Here is a 27,653-nt window from a genome sequence, read left to right as displayed (position 1 = left end):
ATTATAAGGAAAAAAACACTCTAGTTTTCTTCTCTAAACCATTAGAATCCATTTTGTTAGTATCACAGCATCTCTCACCTAGCCTTCAATGGCTTCTCCAGTAATAATGGAGAGAAGAGCTTCAATAACATCCTTATCTTCTCCTCCGCCTTGTTATTCTCTCTCTCTTCCTCCCTTACGAAACTACGACGTTTTCCTTAGCCACAGAGCTAAGGACACCGGACGTAGTTTTGCGGCCGATCTCCATGAAGCTCTCACGAATCAAGGAATTGTAGTTTTCAGAGACGATGAAGACGAAGAAGATGGAGGGAAACTGTTAATGGAGAAGATGAAGGCCGTGGAAGAATCGAGGTCTTCGATCGTGGTTTTTTCGGAGAACTATGGGAATTTGGTTTGCATGAAGGAAATAGAAAAGATTGTAATGTGTAAGGAGTTGAGCAAACAATTGGTTCTTCCAATATTTTACAAAATAGATCCAGGCAACGTGAGGAAGCAAAAGGGGAACTTTGAAAAGTACTTTAATGAACACGAAGAAAATCCTGAGATTGATATTGAAGAAGTTGAAAGCTGGAGATATTCAATGAACCAAGTTGGCCATCTCTCTGGATGGCATATCCAGGATTCCCAGTTAAGTAATTATTCACTCTCTTTTCAACTTTTTTTCTTTTTTCCTTTCATTTTTTCGTGGTATGAATTTGTACGTAGTTCAACAATTTTTATATTATTTTATGTTTTGTAAAGTTCATAATTATAAAATCTATAAAGGGTAGCACAAATGTTTCTTAAAAGTGTTCACAAGTCTTATAGTTTTTCTTTTAGGGAGAGAAACATATTTGTATATGTATTGTTAAACAAATATAATAGAAAATATAGGGTTAAGAGGTTGTGAGTTCAATCATGTCATCCTACTTAGGATTTGACACCATATGAGTTTCCTTCATCCAAATGTTGTAATGTCAGTTAAGTTGTCCTGTAAGATTAGTCAAGATACGTATAAGATGACTCAAACAATATTAAAAACAGTATATATGAAAAACATGGAGTTAATATATATTTAGAGAAAAAAAATTGAAGAGAGAAAGTTCATGAAAAAACTAAGATGGAGAGTTTTTCTTTAATTTTTGTTTAGATAAAAGGAGTTATTTATTTATTATTATATTTTTTTTTGAAAAAAAAAGCTGGGGAGAAAAGTTAGAGACCTGAAGATCTGTTGAAAAAAGGTTAGAGGAAGGAAGAGATGTTTTAGAGAGGGATGATAAAAAAAAAAAAAAAAAAAAAAAAAGAAGAAGTTTTTGAGTGAGAAGCTAAAAAGATGGAGTAAAATAAGAGAGGTAATTATATATGTTAAGTTAGGGAAAGAAGAATAAACTAGAGAAAGGGAAAGGGAGATTATAGAGAGAACATAAGAGGAATCTTCTCACTTATAAAAATCCAAATGAAAATCAATAATAATTAAATAGAAAGCAAAACTATAATATTTTTGTTTCTAAGCATTTTTTTTTTACTTGTAAAATATGCGTACTAAATATTTTTAAAAAATATATATTTTTTTTCTAAAATATTTTTGCTTTAAAATTTAGGATTCATATGGTTAGTGATATGAGAATAAAAATTAATATGAAAACAAGAGTTAAATGTAAAAGATTTTGGTAGCATACTTTGAAAGTGGATCTCAATACAAACAATAGTTCAAAACGTGGTTAAAAATAATATTTAAAACCATAAAGATTTAGTTGAATTAGGAACTAATTTATGAGCATGTTGTATTTTATAATTTTTTTATCATTAATATCTTAAAATATCATATATTTTATTATATGTTATAATATACATATTTACTTTTAATAAAACTTAATGAAATGAATTTACAAGAAATGTTATATATATATATATATATATATATTAAATGAATTTTGAAATTTTGAAATTTCGAATACAAAATCTAGATACATTAATAATATATATGTAACAATTTAGTTTATAAATTTTAATAAGGAATTTACAATAAATGTTATATATATATATATATATATATATATATATATTAAATGAATTTTGTATTTTGAAATTTCAAATACAAAATCTAGATACATTAAAAATATATAGGTAACAATTTAGTCTATAAACTTTAATAATGAATTTACAAGAAATGTTATAAATATATATTAAATGAATTTTGCATTATGAAATTTTGAATACAAAATCTAGATACATTAAAAATAAATATGTAACAATTTAGTTTATAAACTTTAATAAGCAACAATTTAAGTTTTTATGATGTTTCAACCTAGTTGAGATATTCAAGTGCACTCACTAATCTCTCGACTTCTAGTACTTTGTCTAATAAAAAGTAATTTAAGTCTTCATACTTTATAAATTGTAACAATTTAGTTCCTATAATTAAAAATTTATCGAAGTTTAATAAAATTTCTTATATGTGTAAATTAATAAGTTGTTACGTGATAAAAGTTAACATTTAATTTTAGTTTAATGATAAATGCACCAAGATAAGGGGCTTTAAATTGTTACAAGTTTGAAAGTATAGAAACTAAAATTGTTCCAAGTGCTTAATGACTAAATTATTATAATTTTTAAAGTATATAGATTAAAAATCTTTACAAACTAAAATTTAGGATTAAACTGTTACTTATATATATATATATAAAAGTTTATGGACTAAAAGTATTTTCTAGCTTTTAGTTATCTAAATCTTTTCATATTATTACCTTCTGTTGATGCCAAATTTTAGCCAAGGAAAATCACACCTAACTTCCATGTGACATCAACGGTAAATTTGTAATTTTTGGGAAGAGAGAACCTACAAAACAAATAAAAAATTGCTTTGATGCCTAAGTGTAAGAGGATTGTAGAATAAGGAAAAAGTTAAAAGTTTAAGTTATCTCATATGGAGTTATAATGATGTATTTATAGGGGATTTGATATAGGGTTTACCTTGATCTAACTAAGACTAGGGTATGAGTTTCCTAATCCTAAATGAGCTAGGTTATCTCTAAAGCCATATGAGTCTGGGCATGCTTGCCTTGTTCTTCAAACTCCAAGGCTTGGTCTCAACCGATTGGCCCAACATCCTTGTTAGGTTTCATCTCTTACGGCCTAACTTTGTTGGGTCTTTGGCTTTTGAGCTAACATAAAAGGCTTGGCATCGATAGAGGTCAAGGCCAACAAGGCCTAATTTGTCTTTGGACACATCCTTTGATCTTCTCTTACATTCCTTTAACCATTTCACCCTTGATTCCAGAATCTACCCATAATACTTTCAAACATCCCAGCAAAAGTTTGAAAATTTAAAACTAGTCTATATAACTCTTTTTTTCCCCTATTTTTGGACTTTTTGCTAAAGGTTCAAATTAAATGAATGTTTTAGAGAATTAAAACGAGAAAATAAGTACAATATTAAAAAATATATATGACCAAAAAACTAAAAGCTAAAAATTTAAGATCTTATTTCGGAACAATTTTTTTTTTTAAATTGTGTTTTTTCCTAACAATTTCTATATTATGATTTTCTTTACTAAAGAAATATTTTAGTCTATAGCTAAGTTTCAAAACAAAAAGCATGTAGTTTTTTTTTTTTTCTTTTGAAAAAAAAAACCAATTAGTTAAACTTAGTCGTTTCAATTCTCAAAATTTTGTGTGGATTTTGCTAACATAGCTAAAATGTAGATTAAAAAAAAAACAAAGAACATAGAGTTTAAAATAAGCTTAATTTTTAAAAACCAAAAAGTTGATAAGATAGATTATATGATGTTATTATTTTTGCTTAATTACCTTTTTATCGTTAATCTTGGTTATTGCTTGTTGCATTTTATATCTTATGTAGTAACCAATGTATGCTTGCCCAATGACTTTTATTATTCATTAAATATCATTGTGAGGTCTCAGCATTATTCACTGAGCCATTTCATTTCAATCCAATGTTCTTCCTTTTACTCTGACATGGTATCAGAGCCTTAGATTTTCAATTATAGTATCAAGCTCAGGCACCTCGGAAGAGGTGTTACTTCAGTCGGAGACTACTCTTCCATGGACAACGACAACGACCCTTCCTCCGTTTTCCCTCTCAATTTTCGCTCCTTCTTTTACCCTTCCCACAACACAATGTCTTCCCCACACGTTTGTTCAATATCCATCGATACCAGTCTCTCAAATTCCCAACCCCTTTTCCTTCACTCACAGTCAATCCGGCTTCTAGTATCCACCAATTTACAATGGCGCCCACCCAGTTTTCTTACTCTTCTCAAATTTTGCCTTATGGTCCTAACGCCTCATTCAACCCTTCCATAATCAACTTCCATTTCTTCCGACTTCTCAGTCACCTGCTGCCAATTTTTCTCATATGTCTCAATCTCTTACTAACAAGCTCACTGACTCCTACTTGCTCTTGAAGAATCTGTGTCTTAACTTGATTATGGAATATGGCGTTGAAAGCTTCATTGATGGCACGTTTCCTCAACCTAAAAAATTCTTGGATTCTCAATGAACTCAGATGGATTTGTATTTTTTATATTAGCAAAAAATGCAATCGAACTATCATGAGCTGATTTTACTCATTCTTTAATGAAGAAAAATGGGCAAAATTGTGGGATATGACCCTGCTATTGCAATTTGGGAGGCTCTACGCATTAGGAGTCAGTCATAGTCTATTGCCCGTATCATGAGCCTTTGCTCTCAACTCAAAAAGATCGAGAAGGATTGATTGGCTATACCTCAATGTCTTGCTCAAATCAAGGATGTTGCTGACAAATTCTACTCAAAGTAAATGGAAGATTTTTCAAATGGATATCAAATCAATATTCTTGAATGGATATTTGGAAGAAGAAGTCTAGTTAGAACAACTTATTGGCTATGCCGTGAAAGGTCAAGAAGATAAAGTCTTGAAATCAAAGAACACATTGTACGAATTGAAACAAGTGCCTAGAATGTGGAATAACAGAATCAACAAATATTTCCTTAACAATGGGTATTTGAGATGCCTGTTTATTGTCAGGTTTTATACATTCATTGTCGCTTACGATCTTCTAACCAAAAAAATGAAATTTGTTCATCGAGCCTAGAAATTACTAAAAAGAGTAGTACCAAGCAGTACTGCGTTGAATCCACGGGGAAACAACGAACTAGCCCTTGGGAATTGTTTGTTATGTTTAATTTCAATAAAAGAAATAATGCAAATTCCATGAATTCTACAACCTATTAGTAAAAACTAATAGCCCAATTAGCCAATTGTGAGATCAATCAAATTGACCCTAAATTAGTATTAAACTCTCTCTTCTTAGCGAGATCCAAGCTAAAACTAGTTCGCATTTAGACTAGAGTTACTTTTTTGTGACATCCTATAAGTTGAAAAGCCTAGACTCATAGCATGATTCATTGAAAATTAGGGCAAACAATGACTTCAAAAAAAAAAGTCTTAGCCGACACAAGCATTCCTAATTTTTGCAACCTAATTTACAATTATGCAAAGTCGTCATGTAAAATTTGCAAACAAGAATCCAATAAATTTGATTCATCAAATCAATTTTATCAAATTCTAAATAAACACAAATCACACCCAAGAGTTCATAGAATTCAGGAAAATTAATTTAACATACTCAAGAAATTGAACAAAATAACCCAAGAAGAAGGGTTTACCTAGCCTAGCATCTTTTTCAAATCAGCAACAATAAATGAGAAATTGAAAGCAAAAATGAAAAGAACTGAAAGATGGAAGAAAGAATGATGAAAAATTGGTGGAATCTCCTAAAAAAGCGTCCCAATTGGTGCTCCAACTCGTTCTTCCCTAAGCTGAATCATAGATGATGTTTACATAAGTTGGTCGCAGCGCCGCAATGCTTGGAAAGAGCATTGCAATGATTAGTTGCACACACACAAAGCAAAATTCTCCTTCATTTTTTGTAGCATTGCAATGTTGTTGGATAGTGTTGAAACATTGCCCTGTTCAGCAGCTACTGCCTGCGCCAAGGTAGCGCCAGGTTCCTTCATTACACGAGTGTTGCAATATTCCGACCAAAGACATCGCGTGAAATCCAGCATTGAGGCAGTGTCAAGGGAGGGTTGCAACATTGCCCTCGAGTGTAGTTTGGTAATTTTGCTTACTTCTTTCAACATGGTGCATCCAACTCCCATTTTAGCTCATTTTTTACTCGATTTTCACTCGAATGAATTAATTGCTCCTTGGGATCGACTTACCTACAAATTAGACAATTTAAGCATACGAAATACTCAATATGGTGGAATTAAGAACAAAATATTTGCTCTTTTTGAGAGTTAAGAATGCCCTTATGAACATTCCTTTTTTTTTTTTTTTATTAAGAGTAATGATCTTGGAGATATTCTTAAGTGGGAGTTTGAGATATTTGACTTGCACACGACTAGATATTCTTTTCAGTGTTGGATTAGTGAGTTGATTTATGGAATCTCCTAAAATTACTCGTTTGAAAGTAGGAAAGAGAATTCTTTGTTACATCAAAGGTATGCTTGATTATGAATTATTTCATTCTTCATCTAAATAATTCAAGCTTGAAGGTTATTGTGATAGTGACTGGGCTGTAGATGTTAATGACCGAAAAAGTACAAGTGGATATGTGTTCTTTATTGGTAATACTACATTTACCTTGAGCTCTAAGAAGCAACCTATTGTGACATTATCTATTTGTAAGGTAGAATATGTTGCTGCAGTCTCAAGTATTTATCATGTATTTGGGTTAAGGAATTTGCTAAAGACCGTGGGAGTTTTTCAAGATGATGCTACTGTGACCCATGTAGACAATAAGTCAAGAATTACTCTAGCAAAGAATTTAGTATTCTACGATCATAGCAAACACATTGATACAATATTTCACTTTATCAGAGATTGTATTTCAAGGAAGGAGGTTCAAGTTGAATATTTGAAAACTGAAAATTAAATTGTAGATATTTTCACAACATCACTCGAAGTTGATGTATTTAACAAGTTGAAAACTTTGCTTGGAGTCTTCCGAAAACATGTTTAAAGGGGAATTTTGAAAATTAAACATGTTTTTAAATGAGTTATACATGAATTAATTTATGAGAGTCGACAAAATTAAAGGATGAAAGTTAATTAAGTTAATGTAAGAGTTTTATTTATTTAAGTATGAGAGTTTCATGAATTAAAGTATTGGAGTTAAAATGAGTTTTATGTATTTAAGTATGAGAGTTAGAACTCGTGAGAATTCTATAAATAGGATAGTTTTGTATTGTAAAGTATCAAAGTTTGTAGAGAAGAATACACAAAGAACTAAGTTGGAAGAGTCTTTCAATTACAAGTGAAATTGTTCTCTCTAATATTCCTTTGTTAATAATTTATTTGTGAGTGTCCATCACACACTTCTTATGTAATGACTAATGTATGCTTGACAAGTGGCTTTTAAATATTATCACAAGGTCTCAGCATTATTCACTGAGCCTTTCCATTTCAATCCAATGTTCTTCTTCCTTTTACTATGACAAAAGTTAAGACCTCATTGATAACCATTGATTTTTCGGTATTTTTTTTTTAGAAAATTATGTTTGTTTTCTTCTTGGTTTCTTTCCAATCATTTTTCATCTTCCCTACCAAAACCTTAAACATTTTTAGTAAAATTCCAATAATAATAATAATAATAAATAAATAAATAAATAACCACGCTTTTTTTAATTTCCACCTGGATAATTTTGAGAACATTACTAAAAATGAAAATTTGTATAGGTCTGAAGAAGGAGCCATCGATGAAATTGTGAAGCATATTTTCAATAAATTGCGTCCGGATTTGTTTCGGTACGATGATAAATTGGTTGGAATTGGCCCAAGATTATACCAAATTAATATGCTTTTAGGAATAGGTTTAGATGACGTACGCTTTGTTGGAATATGGGGAATGGGTGGAATTGGCAAAACTACTCTCGCTAGAATTATTTACAAAAGTGTTTCCCATTTATTTGAAGGATGTTATTTTTTGGACAATGTCAAAGAAGCTTTCAAGAATGAAGGCTTAGTTTCATTACAAGAAAAACTTCTAACAGGAGCTTTAATGAAACGAAACATTGACATCCCAAATGCTGATGGAGCTACATTGATCAAGAGAAGAATAAGTAATCTTAAAGTTCTTATAATTCTTGACGACGTCAACCATCTAAGCCAACTTCAAAAGTTAGCCGGAGGTTCAAATTGGTTCGGTTCAGGAAGTCGAGTCATCGTTACCACAAGAGACGAACATCTCCTAATTTCACACGGAATCAAAAGACGATACAATGTCGAAGGGCTAAAGATTGAAGAAGCTCTTCAACTTTTTTCACAAAAGGCATTTAGTGAAGACCATCCAAAGACAGGGTATTTTGATCTATCTAGCCAAGTTGTAGATTATGCTGGAGGGCTTCCATTAGCAATTGAGGTTCTTGGATCCTCTTTACGTGATAAACCAATGGAGCAATGGAAAAATGCAATGGAAAAGTTGAAGGAAGTTCGTGATAAGGAAATTCTTGAAAAGTTGAAAATTAGTTATTATATGTTAGAGAAGTCTGAACAGAAAATTTTTCTAGATATTGCATGTTTTTTCAAGAGGAAGAGTAAGAGACAAGCAATTGAAATTCTTGAAAGCTTTGGATTTCCTGCTGTTCTTGGGCTTGAAATATTGGAGGAGAAATCTCTTATTACTACACCACATGATAAGCTACAAATGCATGATTTAATACAAGAAATGGGTCAAGAAATTGTTCGCCAAAACTTTCCGAACGAGCCTGAAAAAAGAAGCAGGTTGTGGCTTCGTGAAGATATAAATCTTGCTCTAAGTCTTGATGAGGTACGTTTCTAAATTGATACTTTTAAGCCATTTATAATATAGGTAAAGTTTGGAATTTTGGTCCTTCAACTTTTAAAATTGTGTCTAATAGAAAAACTAACCCAAAACGTAGACATCAAAAAGATATTTTTTTTTCCTTAAAAGAATATCTGATGGGTGTATACTTACTTGTAAAGGTGGCTAATACATTCCATGAAATTATTAATTTTGTGTGTTTCATAGGAAAGCTTGACATTGGTAAAATGATATATTCATATATATGGATGATGAATTAATTTTGACAGGGAACAGAAGCAATTGAAGGGATAATGATGGATATGGATGAAGAGGGAGAGTCACATTTGAATGTCAAATCATTTTCAGCAATGACAAATCTAAGAGTATTGAAACTGAACAATGTTTATCTTTCTGAAGAACTTCAATATCTCTCTGATCAGCTAAGGTTTCTCGATTGGCATGGTTACCCTTTAAAGTGTTTACCATCAAATTTCAATCCCACAAACCTGTTGGAGCTTGAGTTGCCTAGTAGCTCTATTCAACATCTTTGGACTGCTTCAAAGGTACATCAATAATAATATTAAATATTACATCATTTTGTACTTTAACACTTGTTTTATTTCCTCTATGTCATCCTCTTACTTTTAATAAATCGTAGTATTGATTCCTATTTTCAGTACGTTTATTTATTTATTTGTTTGTTTTTTTGTTTTTTTGCAGAGCTTGGAAACATTGAAAGTAATAAATCTAAGTGATTCTCAATTCCTATCCAAGACCCCTGATTTTTCAGGTGTTCCAAATCTTGAAAGATTGGTTTTGAGTGGTTGTGTAGAATTACACCAACTTCACCACTCTTTGGGAAATCTAAAGCATCTAATTCAATTGGACCTCAGAAATTGCAAGAAATTAACAACTATTCCTTTCAATATTTGCTTAGAATCTCTCAACATTTTGGTTCTTTCAGGCTGTTCAAATCTCACCCATTTTCCAAAAATCTCAGGAAACATGAACCATTTATCAGAGCTTCATTTAGATGAAACATCTATAAAAATTTTGCATTCATCAATAGGACATTTAACGGCACTTGTTTTATTAAATCTCAAAAATTGCACAAATCTTCTAAAACTTCCTTTCACTATTGGCTGTTTAACATCTTTGAAAACCCTGAATTTAAATGGCTGCTCAAAACTTAATAGTCTTCCAGAGAGTTTAGGAAATATTTCTTCCTTAGAGAAGCTTGATATTACTTGCACTTGTGTAAATCAAGCTCCAATGTCACTTCAACTTTTGACCAAACTTGAAATACTAAATTGTCAAGGACTATCTCGCAAATTTCTTCATTCATTATTCCCCACTTGGAATTTCACTAGAAAATTCTCCCATTCTCAAGGGTTGAAAGTGACAAATTGGTTTAATTTTGGTTGTTCTTTGAGGGTTTTGAATTTGAGTAACTGCAATTTGTGGGATGGGGATTTACCTAATGACCTTCGTAGCTTAGCTTCATTACAAATTCTTCATCTGAGCAAAAATCATTTTACCAAATTGCCTGAAAGCATTTGTCATCTTGTTAATTTGAGGGATCTATTTTTGGTGAAATGTTTTCATCTTTTGAGTTTGCCAAAGCTTCCACTAAGTGTTAGAGAAGTGGAAGCAAGAGATTGTGTTTCACTAAAAGAATATTACAATCAAGAGAAACAAATTCCTTCAAGTGAGATGGGAATGACTTTTATTCGTTGTCCAATATCCACTGAACCAGCTGAAAGATACAAAATTGATCAACCTCATCTTTCTGCCCTTCACCTAAGGACAATGACTCAACGATACCTTGAGGTAATTTCGCTACTTTTCTTTTCTCATTATATTTATAGTTATTTTTCGTACATGTTTACTTTTTAGGGCAAACCCATAAACATATTTTAGCATCTTTTGCCTTGAGATCAAGTATTTCTTCTGCAGAATTAAAGAGACAATTGTAAATATAGCAATCATATCCAAAATATTAGTAGATAGAGAACAATGCAAAAGAATTTTCAAATATAGTGAAATTTAGATAAAGTTCTTGAAGTAATAGACCATAGCGCTGATAGATCTATCAATGAGAGAATTTATCGCTCATATATAGAAGTTTATGAGCAATATAGGCTATCTCAGATAGATGTTGCTATATTTGTAATTCTTTCAAGACTTAGTTATTATCTCAACTAGAGTGACACATCCTTAGCACTCTATAATCTCTAGTTAGGTTTTAGTCTCTTAATTTGATCATAATATTTAAGATTAACTTCAATTTCTTTTAAAAAAATTATGGTTTTTTGAGTTTCACTTTGATTATTTTAACCTTAAAGTTTGCGAATGTCATTAGAAGTTGTTACCTTCTAATGTACATGCTTTGTAGCTATTACATGACTATAAAATCTCACAAGTTTGAAATAAGGGACAATATTTTAATTAGGACGAGGTCTTTTGAGTTATCTAAGTATCAATATTATACTATAGTGAAGATACATGGATGTGAATAATCATTATTTTTGTACAAATTTAAAGATGAGACGTCTAGCTCCTTTAATATCATGTTAAAGGAATTGCAACAATCACTTTTGCCTTGTTTTTATTATTATTTTTTATATAGATACTTGAGTTTCTTTTGTCCATTGTTTCTCTTCTGTGAATTTTCTTTCTTTAAATGTTTAATTTTGTAGGTTGATTTTAATTCCGAATTATGATTTGAGCTATGCTAATTTCGTCGAAGTTAGTCTAGTGTTTTTATACTTCTTCGATAAGTGATTTTTCCTTCTTTTCTTTTTTTTTTTTATTAAGTTTCCAATTTGGTTCTGGTAAGTTCTGGTTTTGGTTTTAATTTAGCCTCTATATATAATCTTAAGTAAGTTTCAATTTCATCCAATTTAGAGGGACACTATTTTCAATAAATTCAGAGGTCTTTTGATTTAATTAACAAATGAGGTCTTTTATTGCTTTAAATTGGAAAGCTTTCCTCTAGTCTTCTTATCGTACTAATTTTCTTCTAGGCTTTTCCCTAGCTCCTTTAAAAACTCATGTACTCATCTTTTCTTGGCAATACATCGAATTTAGGTCCAAGCATGATGAGGGTGCTATGGGTGCATCAACGTAGTTGAAATATCTTGGTGCATCTATTGAAGTAGAAGCAACACTAACATTCTAGAAGCATTTTGGAGTATCTACAATAGATTTCTTTAGAATTATGTTGAAGATGCATGTAAATATGTAAGAAGAAATATCTAGAAATATCTTAGTCTTTATTTAGGATCTACGGAATTCTAAAAAAGTTCTTTAGACGACGATAAGCTTCATAAAAATATATATAATGACGTAGATACCGAAAAAAAAAAAGCTAGAAAATCTTTTTATTTGGGCTCCAAGGATTGTATCTCTATAAATAGGAGATATGCCCCCATTTGTAAGCAAAGCAAGCAAATAAAGAAAGAAAGAAAAACAAGAGAGTTAGAGAAAAACTAAGGGGATATTTGGCTCACCAACATGAGTTAAGTTGAGTTGGTATAATATACCTACTCAATGTTTGGCCCACCAACTTTAAATGTTGGTGGAGTTGAGTTGGTATATTTTACCAACTCACCTAAACTCTACCTTCTTCTAATGCTCTCAATGGCTTTACGCATCGCCCATTGTTGGTGACTATCGCTGTCATAATCTGGTAAATAACTTTGCTTCAATGATTACCTCTGATGACAAATCTAGGCTCCAACAATCACCTCCGATTACAATTTCGACGACCAATTCCAGGATCTCACAACAACTACAATTACAACCAATTCTAGGCTCCGACAACCACCTCGATTACAACTTTGACAACCAACTCTGGCCTCTGAAATCACATCTTATTGAACTCTGAACACCAACTTTGATCTCTGATAACCTTCGCTCGACCAATTTTGGGCTCCGGCAACCACCTTCGAAGATAACTCCTGTGACCTAATCTGATGGCCATTTTTGCATGACCAACTCTGACTATCAATTTCAAGCTCCGAAAACTACCTTCGACAAACAAACTCCGGTGACCAACTCTGACAACCATCTCAAACTATAAATTTCCACAAAAATCACTTTCGATGATCAACTTTGATGACTACCTTTGAGTGGCAACTCCGACGATAAACTCGAGGCTTTGATAACTACCTCTAATGAAAAACTTTGACAACCAACTCTAATATCACATTCATGCGATCAACTTTGGCTTCTGAAAACCACCTCCGGCTACAAAACTCTGATGAAAACCATCTTTGATGATCAACTCTGCGCGACCAACTATGGGCTCCGAAAATCACCTCTGATTACAAACTCCAATGAAAATCATCTTCGATATCAACTTCGACAACCACGTCCGACTATTATAAGATTGATGATTATTAAATATGTTGTAGGTTTGTTGATGGTTATATAAATAATAGTATTTTGTCTACATTAGGGCCACGTTCACCCCATTGGAAACGTAATAGATCAATGGGAATAAAAAAAAGTGGGTCTTATTTGATTACCTTTAGTGTTGTTTACTTGTGTTCTAAATTTTTATTGGCACATGGGACCGACATCCAAACCTGTAATAATATATGCAATCTTATTGATGAATAAAGAGTACTCAATCCGATTGCACCTGAGAATTACGTCCTATGTTACCACTAGTGTCATAGTACCACTATTGTTACTGTTAGAGTTGAAAATTTATCAATTTTGAACCTTATCATCAAAGTCAAGCCATTATTCGAACTTGAACATTTCAAATTCTCTCAATACTTTATTCTAAGGTAACTTAGCTTATTGTCGTAGAGCTTCTAAAGATCGCCTACTGTTTGGGGCTGTGAAGCTTGTTGTCTAGGACACAATTACTTGTAGAGTGCATTCATCACTAAAATATGATAGGAGACCTTCAATTGGTTGGAGGAGAAGCTCAATGCTCAAAATCACAAAATGGTCTACATCTATGAAGTTGTATCTCCAAGGCCAAGACTTGTGGGATGTTACAGGAGGCATTGAAGTCCATTCACCTGAGAATGTTGTTGCTTCCAAGAAATGGAATATCAAGGCAGGTAAGGCCATATTTGGAATTAAAACTATAGTTGATGAAGAAATGTTTAAGCACGTCAGTATTGTGGAGACTTGAAAGTAGAATGGGATGTGTTTTCCTTTCTATTCTAAAAATAAAATGATGCGAGATTGCAATTTCTAAAGAATGATCAGCTCTTGTCAATTGCTTAAAAGGAGATGAATATCAAACTGTCGCGAAATATCTAAATTAGATCGCACTTCCACTATTTCAGAATTAGGAATGAGGGGATTCATTATCCATGGACTTAAACCTGAATATAGAAGCTTTATTGTTGCTATTCAAGGTTGGATAGTCCAACCTTCTTTGATTGACCTAGAAAACATGCTTGCTAGTCAACAAGCATTAGTTAAGTAAAGGAAACTAGTAAAACTAATCGAAAACAGGAGTACAAAAAAAAGAGTGAATGTTATAATTTTTGAATGATAGGTCTTTATGCTAGAGACTACCGTCATGAGAAGAAGATAACAGAAAGCAATGAAATCACCTTCCAAGCTGAGAGCATTAGTGAAGAAGAATTGGATGTAGAGTCATGCTTTGCAACAATAGATCCTAACCCATAGTCTGTCCAATGCAATGAAGAACGATGTGTTGGCTCTCCATGCTAGAGAGATAAATTAGGAAAATGATTGGCATGTCAATTCAGGCTGCTCTAACCACATGGCAGGTGATAAGAGGAAGCTGAAAAACACATCAACGTACAAAGGAAGTCAAGTTGTTGTAACCACAAACAACTCGGAGTTGCCAATAGCTCATGTTTGGCACAACTAGGATGATGCCCTATTCCAACTTTAATCAAGTGGAACTAGATAACATACTTTATGTGTCCGAAATGAGAAGAATTTGGTGTCGGTATCTCAGTTGACATCAATAGGAAACTTCATCATGTTAGGACCTCATGGTGTTGAGATGTACTAAGATTTCAATGCCAGTGGTACGTGCTTGATAAAATGACATCGAAGGGACTTCATCCATATCATGTTAGTAGAATGGGGCTAATATGAATAAGCAAGGGCATCTAAGGGCAGAGTGCATTGATTCTACTGGTGAATAATGTTATACATCAAGAAATGTTACAGTAGATGAAAAATCGCCATGACAGGCACCCGAATAAAAAAATACACATAAGGACCAGAGGTCTTTCAAGAAGGATCAAAAGAAAAATTAAATCAAGTGCAACATGCTCCAACAGAAAGATTAGAAGATCTTTCAAAGGGGAAAATGATAAAAAATAAGAGCAACTAAGGACATCGAGTCTTAGTGGTTGAGAACTACAATTAAGGCAATCAATCAGACAAAGAATATGAAATTCTAAATATGCAAATGCAACATTAGTAGTATTTGAAAAACCAACAACATACGAAGAGGTATCACAAAACATCGAATTAAAGACCGTGGAAGAACAAGTAGTTACATTAGAAGGAATCAAAATTGAGACTTAGTGCCAGAAGGCTAAGAGCATCTAAGCGTGTAGAGCTCCAATAACAACTTGAGATGATGGGAAGAGCTAGAATAGTTAGTATTGAGTGGAAATGTCGAAGAAGAAGAAACACCAACTATTCTATAATCTTCTTGGAGTATCTACAATAGATTTCTCTAGATTATGTTCAAAATGCATGTAAATATATAAGAAGAATCTAGAAATATCTTAGTCTTTATTTAGGATCCATGGAACTCTCTAGACAATGACAAACTTCATAGAAATATCTAGAATAACCTTGATCTTAGAAAAGACTAGAAAATCCTTTTACATAGGCTCCAAAGATATCATTTCTATAAATAGGAGATATACCCCCCATTTGTAAGCAAAGAAAGCAAAGAAATGAAGAAAGAAAAGCAAGAGAGTTAGAGAGAAATTTAGAGTGAAAAGTAAATGAGTGTATTTTGAGAGAGTGAAAAAGGATTCTCTCAAACGTGTCCATCTTTGTAAATCTAAATAAAAGATTCTTTCTTCTAAAGAGATTTTATCTTCCTTTTATGCTAACTTCTTCACCAGCACCTCCTGACCGCTCTTTTCTTTTGTCTATAGTTAAAAAAAAAGAGAGAGGGAGAGGAAGAGAGACAGTTTGAAATATAGCAATCAAGCCCAAAATTTGTAGATAAAACATAATACAAAAGAATTTGTAGATATAGCAGAATTTAAATCTAGTTTTCAAAGTCAATAAGTGATAGGCCATATTATTGGTAGGAGTCTAACAGTGATGCAGTCTATCACTTATAGATTTTGCTATATTTGTAATTTTTAAAAATATTGCTATACATTTAATTATTATCCCTAAAAGTGATATCCAATGTGATTAAAAAATAAAAAAGAAAAGAAAAAGAAGAAAGCAGAAACGATACCATACCATAGTGATCAAGATATGTGGATGGTCATTGCCTATATAAGTTTAAATACAAGACGTCTAGCTCTTTGATATCAAGTTAAACTACCACAGAATCCAAAACCTCATGATAGTTAGAGATACAGTAAATTTAATCTTATATTATTAGTTGAATAAGACACAGAGGAATAAACTGAAAATTGTAACTATTTTTGATTTGGCAGGTCCTCACATGGCAACAAGAAAAATACTCTTTTGTGATCCCCTATCCTAGTTTCATAGCATGCTTTGATGAAAAAAGATATGGATTCTCAATTACAGCCCATTGTCCACCAGATTACATAAGTGAAGAAAATCCAAGGGTTGGAATTGCTTTAGCTGCTGCATTTGAAGTCCAAAAACATGAAATTAGCAATAATAATTCAAATTTTTTTTGTGAGTTCATAGTGAAAATGGAAACAGATGAATGCCCTCTAAAATCACCCCTAGTGTTTGATGGCAACAACCTTGAATTGGATAACCCAATTGGACTATCAGTTTTTTACATACCAATGAACAGGATATCAAGGTGGTTGAACGAATGTTGCTGCATTGATGTTTCAATAATGACTGATAACCCATTTGTGAAGGTCAAATGGTGTGGAGCTTCAATATTGTATGAACAAAATGTAGGGGGTTTTATTGGGAAGATGATCAAAGCCTTGTTTGGATCTCCTGAAAAATACCATACATCAATTGTTGATCATCTTTTGAAGCGTCGGAATCGTGTAAATGTTTCTACTTTGATGGATGGTGGAGCTCGTTACAAGGCTTCTTGGTTTAATGCATTTCAAAGGTAATTCAATTAAATCATTCTCTCTCTCCTTATACACACCATTTGACATATATACATCAATTCTCTCTCTCCTTATACACACACATATATATGTATATATACACACATATATATATGTGTATATATACATATATATAAATATATATATTTTGATGTTCTTTGTCAAAGCTAGTTAATCAATTGCTGAAACTATTGATGAATTTTTCAACCATGTTCTCTTAATTGTTAATCAATTGAGATCAAATGGAGAAACAAATTAAGATCAAAGAGTAGTTGAAAATATCCTTAGAAGTATGACTCGAAGGTATGAGGATATTGTTGTTGCAATGAAGAATCCAAAGATTTGTCAACTCTCTCCATCGATAGCTTAATGGGGATCTCTTCAATCCCATGAGCTCAGAATGAAGTGGTTTGATTCTACTCCTTCAGAAGAAGCTTTTCATATACAAACCTCTTATAGAGGGAGGTCTGGTGGAAGAAGAGGTCGACGTGGTGGTAGAGGAAATGGACTGTCCAACAACTTCAAAAATTGTGAGTTAGAGATCAGAGACAATCAAACTTCTTCAAATAGAGGATAGGGACAAGTTCAAGTAGAGGAAAAAGCAAAAATGGAGGCCGTGGATATTTTTCTCACACACAATATTTCAAATGTAGACGTTATGGGCATTTTAATGTACACTATTGGTCCAAGAAGTCTAATTGAAATCAAGCTGAAATCACTCTAATGCATGAGTAGGAGGATAATGATCAATGTCTTCTCTTCCTCACATTCAATGTCCAAGAAACAAGCACTGAAGATATATGGTATCTTAATAGTGCTTGTAGTAACCATATGACAAGAAGAAATGATATTTTTATATCTTTAGATGAATCTCATCAAAATGAAGTAAAGACCGGTGACAACAAGAAAATTGAAGTCAAAGAAAAATGAGATATTCTTGTCAAGACAAAGAATGGAGCAAAAAGAATCACTGATATTTATAATGTTTTAGGGCTCAAGCACAATCTTTTAAGTGTTGGGCAGTTTCTGCTGCAAGGACAAGATATTATCTTTAAAGATAGTATATGCAAGATGTCACACACCCTCCTAGATTACCCTTCTTAATCCATAAGTGAATGTGACGACAGTAGTTACCAACCCTTTTGTGGCACTTATTGCCTAACTAACATCCTTAACCTACTTAGATCCCTGGAATACATATATAACCATTCACCAAACTAATGAAACTTTAAAAATAACCTCAGAACACCAGGGATCAACAACAACGTAATTACATCATATTAATACATACAGAGTTCAACGATCCCAATATACTTTACTAGTCCCTAATATGAGCAACACATATGTACAAACATTTACAGAGTAAACACCTAAAACTTCTCTCTACACTTTGGACTTTTAACTGGAGTCCTTGAGTGGCAGAGCAGGATGATAGCTAACCTCTGGGGAGATGACCACTACCTGGGAAAAGAAAAATATTTGAAAGAATGAGCTACTCACCCAGCGAGTGACTTAATAAAAATAAAAATCTCATGCTTAAACTAAAAGCTCGAAAACATACTACTGAAACTAAAATAGGCCAAGCAAACATGTACATAAAACTTTTAAAACCATTGTATCTGAAAATTGAATCTTAGTTGAGAATGAACATCCATCGCTCTAATTCCTAACGCCAATCCATGGCCAGAAAAAACCCTTACTTCAATCTCTTCATACTAAACTATGGCTAGGAGAGACCCCTACGTCGATCTCTTTATTGAACTACCTACGTGCACATTTGTTTACTAAGTACCGTCAACATCTTTGGTACATTTACTCAAATACATTCCTTACCTTTAGCATCCGGCTCACTTAAGCTATCAAGTTCTCGAAAAGCATTAAAAAAATAGTTTTCAAATATAGCATAGAAATCTCTTTAGGATACCTTCCCTACCTTCAGTATCCTTTTTCATTGTGTTTAGGAATACCAACACATATACTTTGATAACCTTAGGTATTTAAAACATAGTACATCAAGATTCATTCAACTTTAGCTTTAACCCTAACGCATGATCAACAACGTTAAGAGCACATATGCTTTAAAACATAATACAAATACTTCTAACATAAACATGTCATAGAATCTCCTTTTGAAAACTACCATGGTTCAACCATTGTACCAAAGCATTTTTCATAAACTTTGTAACTAGCATGCGTTTATAAACTTTAGAGAAATGCATTGCTTGGAACTTCGTGTAAAATAACCAACATAAAAGTAACTATTAATAAAGCATGGATTATTAAAATATTTATAAACCATTTATAAATCATTTATAGTCACTCACATCTCGTCGGGGCTCTTAAACGGTTTATATGCCTCTCTTAGCTCTTCTTGGCCTGAAAGAACACAATCTCGATTAGATCCCTTAGAATTCTCAGCGAAAAGCTTCAAGTAGCTCACTTACTAATGAAACTTTCACCAACAAAATAACATTACTAGTAAGATGATCATTATGAGCGAGATCACCCTTATGAGCGAGATTTACCACTTCTATCGAGATTTGTGACTTCTAGCGAGATTCAGCACAAAACCAGTGAGATCTTCATCCTTAGCGAGATCCTCCTCTTCCCTAACTCACTCTCGCTCTCGCTCATTTTCTTATCTCTCGCTCGCTCTCGCTCATTATGGTGAGCTGCTTGCTTAATCTTCCCAAGCAGTTGCCTGCTTACATACCGATTCCCTGTTCCAACTTCAAAAATTCATAACTTAAAATCCAAGATTCTTTTTAAGAAACTTCTTCTACAAACTTATTTAGAATTGAGATAACTTTCTTATCTTTAAAATATTAGCGGAAAATTTCTTGTAGTTTGTCCTGGAGCTTCCAATCTTCACTCCGGTCTCTGATTAATCCGAGAATCTACCCCTTCTGCAAATTCTTCACTTTTACTATTCTCTGTGTGAGATCTTCTCCGGTAAAACAACCTCAAAAACTAGATTCTCTCAGCTTTCGAACGATACCAATCTTACTTAATTTGCTCAAGTCATTTTCCAAAATCGAGCTTCTGAAGTTCTTCTTTCTTTTATACTTCCTTCCACCTCCCCTGTTCAAGGGTCAAACTGCCACCTCTACCAGTAGTTAGTGCTTCCGGCCAATTCCCATTAGTGAGTTTCTTCAATTAATTTATTTTTCCTTCCCTTCCTTCATAACCCACGTTAGGCTTCGCCTCATAATATAAATTTAGTGTGCATCGCATACTCCATCGTCAAACGCCTAGTACTTATCGTCTAGTGCCCAAGGTCTATTGTCTAGTGCCCAACGTCTATCGTCTAGCACCCAGCGTCTATCGTCTAGCACCCAGCGTCTATCGTCTAGCGCTCAGCATCTATCGTCTAGCATCCAACATCTATCGTCTAGCGCTTTTCGTACAGCTCATCTCTAGCACTGATGTCGATCGTGTAGTGCCGCTTACACTATCATCCAACGCGTAATGCCATCATTTAGCGCGATCTTTCGCATCGTCTAGCGTATCGTTCAACTCCACGAAATTACTACACGATCGCCTACTGCATCGTTTAACTCTCCATGCATTTACTGTACGATCGCCCATCGTCCACCTACACGATTGTCTACCTTATCGTGTATTGCTGTTCATTTACTAGACGATCGCTTACCCAATCGTATAGTGCCGCTCATCTGCTACACGATCGTCTAGTGCCTTTGTTCGCACATACTTGAGGTTGCTGCAAGCCTTATCAACGCATCATACCTTTCAATCCATGCATTCATCCTTAGTACCAACACATTTGCCTTCAACACTTAACCTCTACAAGCCTTGGTTGCTACCACGCAACCCCAAGCGTTCACACTTCTCCATCAACGCATGCCTACACTTTGCTTCCATACTTAGCAAATTTTCACTTGTTATTATCTAAAACTCACCCTTGTCTAACACTTATAATTTTCTACCTCCATCGGCCTACCTTCTTTACCTCCTTTCATAATTTTACTTAACACGCTTGTTACTCACTTATGTAGGAAAAGTGGAGTATGGGGTTTACACAAGAATGGAGGTGTCATAACAAAGGTGTGAATGACTCACAACAAAATGTTTCCTATTAAAATGCACTATTAGAAGCTTGTTTGTTTTGAGGCTTTAGTAAAGGACACTTCGTGGCTTTGGCATTGTTGGTATGGGTATCTTAATTTTGACACTTTATATCACATGTGTCAACAACATATGGTGAGAGGAATGCCAAATATTAAAAAAGAAGATCAACTTTGTGAAGCATGTATTTTTGGAAAGCATCATCGAAATTCATTTATGACAAGAGGTTCTTGGAGAGCATCAAAGCCTCTAGAGCTCATCCATATAGACTTCTGTGGATCTATGAGAACTACTACATATGGAGGTAATTGTTATTTTCTCACGTTTATTGACGATTATAGTTGGAAAACATGGATTTATCTGCTAAAAGAAAAGAGCTCATCCATACAGACTTCTGTGGATCCATGAGAACTACTACATATGGAGGTAATCGTTATTTTCTCACGTTTATTGACGATTATAGTTGGAAAACATGGATTTATCTGCTAAAAGAAAAGAACTATACTTTCAAATGTTTGAAGACTTTCAAAGCAATGGTTGAAAATGAAAGTAAAGTGAGATTGAAAACATTGCGTTTGCAAATTTCTTGAAAGAAAATGGAATTAAGCATCAGAAGATTGTTTGAATAACTTCTCAATAAAATGGAGTTGTAGAGAGAAAAAACAGAATAATAATGGAGCTTGCAAGAAGTATGTTGAAAGCCAAGAAACTCTCAGATCAATTTTGTGGAGATGTAGTAACTTGTGTTGTTTAACTCTTAAATCGAGCTTCAACTAAAAGTGTGCAAGATATAAGTCCTCAAGAAGCATGGAACAGCTTAAAGCCAACTGTTAGTCACCTAAGACTATTTTGATGCATTGCTTATTCTCATGTTACAGATGAGAAAAAAGGTAAGCTAGATGATAAATCAGAAAAGTGCATTTTTGTTGTGTACAGTAAGAACTTCAAGACTTACAAATTATACAACACTGTAAGTAAGAAAGTTATTATTAGTTGAGATGTCAAGTTCAATGAAGCAGAATTCTAGAAATCGGGTGTAGAAAATAAAGATTGGAATCCATTACTTATTGAGATGGGTGGTAAAGAAGATGCTCGAGACTTGGAGCTTGAAGAGACTCAACTAGTGGCTTCATCTTCATCTTCACATTCCATAAGTGATGAAGAAACTACTTCAAGGATGATAAGAAGTATTCGTGATATCTATAATACTTTAAGAAGAATGTTGGGTGATGATCATGCTGGTTTTGCTTTATTTGTAGATGTTGATCCTATATACTTTGAGGAGGCAATTGAAGATGCAAAATGGAAAGATGCAATGGATCAAGTGATTGATGCAATAAAAAAAAACGAGACATGGGAATTAGTCAAACTACCAAAAAATAGAAAAGCTCTTGGAGTCAAATGGATTTATAGAAAAAAGTTGAAGCAAAATGGAGATGTCAAGAAATACAAGACAAGACTTGTCATGAAAGGGTACAAACAAAATTATAGTGTAGATTATGAAGAAGTTTTTGTACCTATGATTCGCTTGGTGACTGTTTAATTGCTTCTAGCCGTAGCACAAAATAACAGGAAAGTACATCAAATGGATGTCAAGTGTCTTTTATGTCTTTTGGGAAATATCTCTTGAGTACTATATAAAGAGTTCATTTCCCTCATTTATAATAAAGTGAAGGAAGGAAATCAAATAAATAGAAGAAAATTGAGTTTCAATAGAACAATATTTTTCTCGTGTATTATTGAGTTTTGTAAGAGAATAAGTTTCTTCTCTTCAAAATCTGTGAGATTTAGAGTGAATCTTAGAGTGGGCTCATCAACACTTCCAACAAGCTTATGCCTAAAGTGAACAATATCATATCGTTATTGAGATATGTAAAAGTTTTGTTGTCTTTATCATATTCATACATTAATTAATGGATTATTTTATTAGTTTTCTTTCTTCTTGTCTCTCTTTAAAAATATCTACATTATTAATGGATTGTTTCAGGACAATTGGGTCATTTCCAAGACTTGAACCTAGTGAACCACCACCTGATCAGGCTATAGAGAATTGTTCCACCATGAATGCAACTTTTGAGGGTGAAGAAAGTGAAAGTGACTACTCTATCATCTTAAAACGAAACCTCAAGGCAACACTTCTAAGGACTTTCGAGGTTTTCTTTCTATGCTAAACCTTTTATATGGGGTGTTTTAAATTAAGTCATTTTATAGAGGAAAAAAATTGAAGTATTTAACAACATTTCAATTTTTGAATCATCTTAAAACAGAACTTTTGAAACAATTTCAAAGTTTATTTTAAACTTTTTTCTTAATCAAAAGAGTTTAAAATCAAAATGATTTTTTAAAAAATATTTTTTTATCTAATCAATCTAAAAATTACTTTATATCAATAAAGAGACGTGGGAAATCATGAGGATGCTAAGATTGTGTCAACCTAGTTAGGATAATCTAGTACATCTATACATCCACAATCCATATATTTTTTTTTTTTTTTTTAAAAAAAGAAAGAATCTGAATAGTTCCTTAAACTCTTCATATATATTTTAGAAATGTAGGTTTAGGGAAAAGTAATTTGAAGTTTACTGCCCTAAACCTTTCCTAGGAATAATGTCAATTTTTTATCTATATTATATATTTTCAATTCATCTTGAATCTTACATTTTTTTTTATAGGTTTCTTAATTGTTATCTTAAATTCAAATAAGTGTTGCAATAATTCTTACATCTAAAAAAGTCTTGATTAGAAAATCATTGAATAAAATAATAGTCTCTTATGTATGGTTGATAAGTTACAAAACATATCTAGTAAAAAGTCACGAGAATTTAGAGAAAAACAAGTTGAAATTATATTAAAATTTGGATGGAAGATTTGTCTCGTCTATGATATTTGGGATTCTTCATTGGATTTATCATTCTTGGAATCGACCTCTCTTTCTTTCTTTTTTTTTTTTCTTTTTCTGAATGAATGACTGTTTCGATTTTATAACCTCTAATATTATCTTAGATAAACACGTGTTCCATCTCAAAGCAATGAGAGGAATAATCCACGTGTCTTAAAAATATTTTTAATTAGTTAAGGGAAAAAAAGCTATAAGTTAATTACATGGATGTTTCATCAAATCAACTCTCTTCATGTCTAGGAACTGAAGCTGTATGGTGAATACTACATTTTTCCTCAAAAAGAAATTTCAAGAAGTTTCTTCAATTTTCAACTAGAAGAGCCTAAAATCACAATCAAGATACCTCCAAATTTGCATAAAGATAAGAAGTGGATGGGGATGGCCTTTTTTGTAGTATTTTCTGTTGATAAAAATTCACAAAAATCTCATTCCTTCTCTTACCAAGTGGACAATGATGAATATTCAATGGAAAGAGAATCAATTCTTTACTTGAGTAATGATTTGTTAGTTGATTCTCATCAACTTTGGATAATTTTCGAGCCACGAGCTGTTTATCCATATAGATTAAATCAATGGAGGAATCTTCGTTTTTCGATCCTATGCAATAACTCGGACTTTAAGCCTGTTCTTTGTGGTGCACGTCTTGTTTATTATAAGCAAGATCTTGAAGGATTTGTGAATACAATTGTAAGTAATGTGTTGAGTTCTCCAGCTGAATTGTATGAATTTTATGACCAAATTTATGTTCGTGGAATGTTAAAGAATGTACATTCTCATAAATATGATCCAAAACAAAAGGAAGAGAAAAGAAGACAAGATTTGCGTATACAAGAGTGGGTAGAGGAACAAAGTTCAAATGATAATTCTCAAGCAGATTCATCAACTTCTAGTTCAGATATTGAAAGGAACCACATTTTGCAACTCAAAGAAAGCATTCCTTCTTTCCTTCAAAAGGATTTAAAGGTCCATCTCTCTCTCTCTCTCTCCTTCTTGTAACTCATTAGTTAATTCCTATTTTCTTATACATTAGTTCATTATTAGTTACTATTCTTTCTCCATCTTCTCAACTTTCAACTTTTTATACCTAAAAATTGAGAGTTTTATATCCTCTATATATATATTTTGTCCAGAAATAACATTTTGGAAGGTTACGGATTTATATTATCTACACACTTTTTAAAGCTTGGGTATTTACTGGTTAGACATAAATTTGAAAGTTTTTCGAATCCTATTTAGATATTTTTTAAAACATTATATTCCTATTTGATAATTTTTTTAGGGTGGATGTTCAAATTCATGACCTTTCACTTAAGATAGTTGTTGAACTATGCTCGTGTGGACATTATGATAGGATTGGTATGAGAGGAATATTAGGGATATATTATTCATTAGTTAAGTAGTTGGTTATAAATAGAGGGAGTAAAGAATGGAGAAGACAAGCAATATTTGGTATATGAATTAGGGCTTGAGAGTTATTTTAAGATTGGGAGGGTCCAAGTATCTCGAACACTTGATTTATTTTGTATTTTTCGTTATCGTTTTTCAATATATTTAGGTTCTATGACATTACTACTTGCTCTCTCATTCTTATACATTCAATCATTAAGATCTCATTTGCTAACGTTTCAATTAGTTTTTAGATTTAAAAAATTAAGTCTATAAACACCTTTTCCCACATCTATTTTTCTATCGATGTTTTCAAATATAGTCAAGCAAACTTTGAAAAGTAAAGAGAAAATAGTTTTAAAATTTTGTATTTTTTAGCTTCTACTTATGATAGATGAAATCCATGGTACGATTGAAATCGAGAGAAAATGTACAAGTCAACAAATGTTGATGATGTTATTATGGTGGATAATTTTATATTGTTGTTGTTCTTATGCATTATGTAATAGCAAATTAGTTATTAACATTTTCTTTACAACAGGATCGATTTGAAACTGAATTTGACTTCGTTATTCCAAGTAGAAACATTTGGCCCCAGCTGAATAATCAACTATCTCCAAAGAGTCATATAGGCATCGAATTGCCTCCAAATTTGTATATTAATAATGATTGGATGGGATTTGCAGTTTGGACACTTTTCCACATCAACAAACATCCAACAGCAATTCTCAACAATGTTGGCTCAGTTTCAAGGCATGAACTCATTTGTCAATTTGGAGTTCAGAATGGACTAATTAAACCATTCCACATTCATACTATCATTGAGGACACAGTGATTTGGCTACATGAACGCCAGTTTGTTTGGCTCTATTACAGCCCAAGAAAGAAATATGGTCAAATTTTTCGCCACAGGTCTCATGTTTGGGCTGTTATTGAAGCTGATTCCCCAGACTTGGTGGCAAAATATTGTGGACTTCAATTAGTATACAAGCAAAATGTGCAAATGATTGACAAGATATTGATGGAAGCCATTCAATCATCCTCCTCTTAAACAAACAACTGGCACCAACAAAATTAAGGACTAATTACTTTAGTTTTTCAGCTGTTAATTATTACTTTCCATTCATGGACGGTATAACTTCATGAATGTAGATCATGTTTTATATTTGTAGGAGATTTGACGATTGTCTCTATATTTTTCTAAAACAGTTTCTAGTGGATTTGCAGTTGTCACAAACGAAATTTTAACATCTGCCTTAGATGTGACTAATTCCTGCAAGATATTTTATTTTACTAATTTGGAATTTATATGGAGAATATTTTTATTTCCGAAACTAAAGTGGAAGGTGGAGGAATGAGGTCATTGGTCTCAGTGGTGGGTGGAGGAATGGGGTCCTGGAATTAGGTGGAAGGTGGAGGAATGGGGTCATGGGACTCAGTGGCTGATGGAGGGGTTGGGTCATGAGACTCGGTGAAATATGGAGGAATGAGATCAATAGTCTCAGTGGACTCCACGCTTAAACCCTATATTATTTATGAAGTATCTTAGGCCAAACACATCATGATATAGATTTACATTGGAATAAGTTTAAGATGATATTACCTACCCGACACAATGACCGTAGTAGGCTGGTGATTGTTTGTACACTAAGATGAAGGATACACAAGTCAAACTTCATATCTTTCAAGTCTGATTGTACATCGTCCAATTTATGCTCCATCATAAACACTTTTTGGTCTATGTCACGGAGTGATGTGGGAATGCCCACATCCCTCATGGGCTTAGAATGGGTTGTATCTGGCCATGGCCAACCTCGCGCCTGAGTTGGGAGCATATGCTCGTCAATAGGGAGCTCGTGAGACTCATTATGAGGTGCGTGAATCTCGCACTTATTGGTAGGGAGCTCGTAAGACTAATGCTCTTGGACTTCTGGCTCGTGAAACTGATGTTCGTGATTCTAGTATTCATTGGAGTTACTATGAGCATCCACATCACGGTGTGATCTATTTGTCTTTGAGGAGGTTGTCTCAGCATTAATGCACTCGTATATGGGTCGTTCATCAACCCTAGTGTCCCTATACAGCCTCTCCCTATCGGACATGATCAATGGTGTAGGTGTGATCCTTATTTGTACAAAACAACGAACAATTTGTTAGTTATATGTGACATTCATCTTATTGTGCTTGAACATTTTTTTGTAGTTCTCTGCC

The 27,653-nt window shown here is 33.0% G+C and overlaps 1 protein-coding gene across 1 annotated transcript; it reads left to right on the top strand.

Moving 5' to 3' along the window:
* On the top strand, positions 1 to 26,662 carry LOC120079909 (TMV resistance protein N-like). The gene is made up of 8 exons (XM_090314693.1): positions 1 to 627; positions 7,727 to 8,816; positions 9,101 to 9,376; positions 9,534 to 10,643; positions 16,460 to 17,070; positions 23,145 to 23,310; positions 24,297 to 25,019; positions 25,984 to 26,662. The coding sequence occupies exons 1-8, from the start codon at positions 89 to 91 to the stop codon at positions 26,491 to 26,493; spliced, it is 5,025 nt and encodes a 1,674-aa protein (XP_090170819.1). The 5' UTR covers positions 1 to 88; the 3' UTR covers positions 26,494 to 26,662.
* Positions 26,663 to 27,653: the final 991 nt, after the last annotated feature.

This window comes from Benincasa hispida, chromosome 6, assembly GCF_027475165.1.
Source record: "Benincasa hispida cultivar pf3 chromosome 6, pf3_genome.v1.1, whole genome shotgun sequence".
Taxonomy (NCBI): Eukaryota; Viridiplantae; Streptophyta; class Magnoliopsida; order Cucurbitales; family Cucurbitaceae; genus Benincasa; species Benincasa hispida.
Note: the sequence above shows the minus strand (reverse complement) of the source record. Positions and strands in the feature narration are given on the sequence as shown.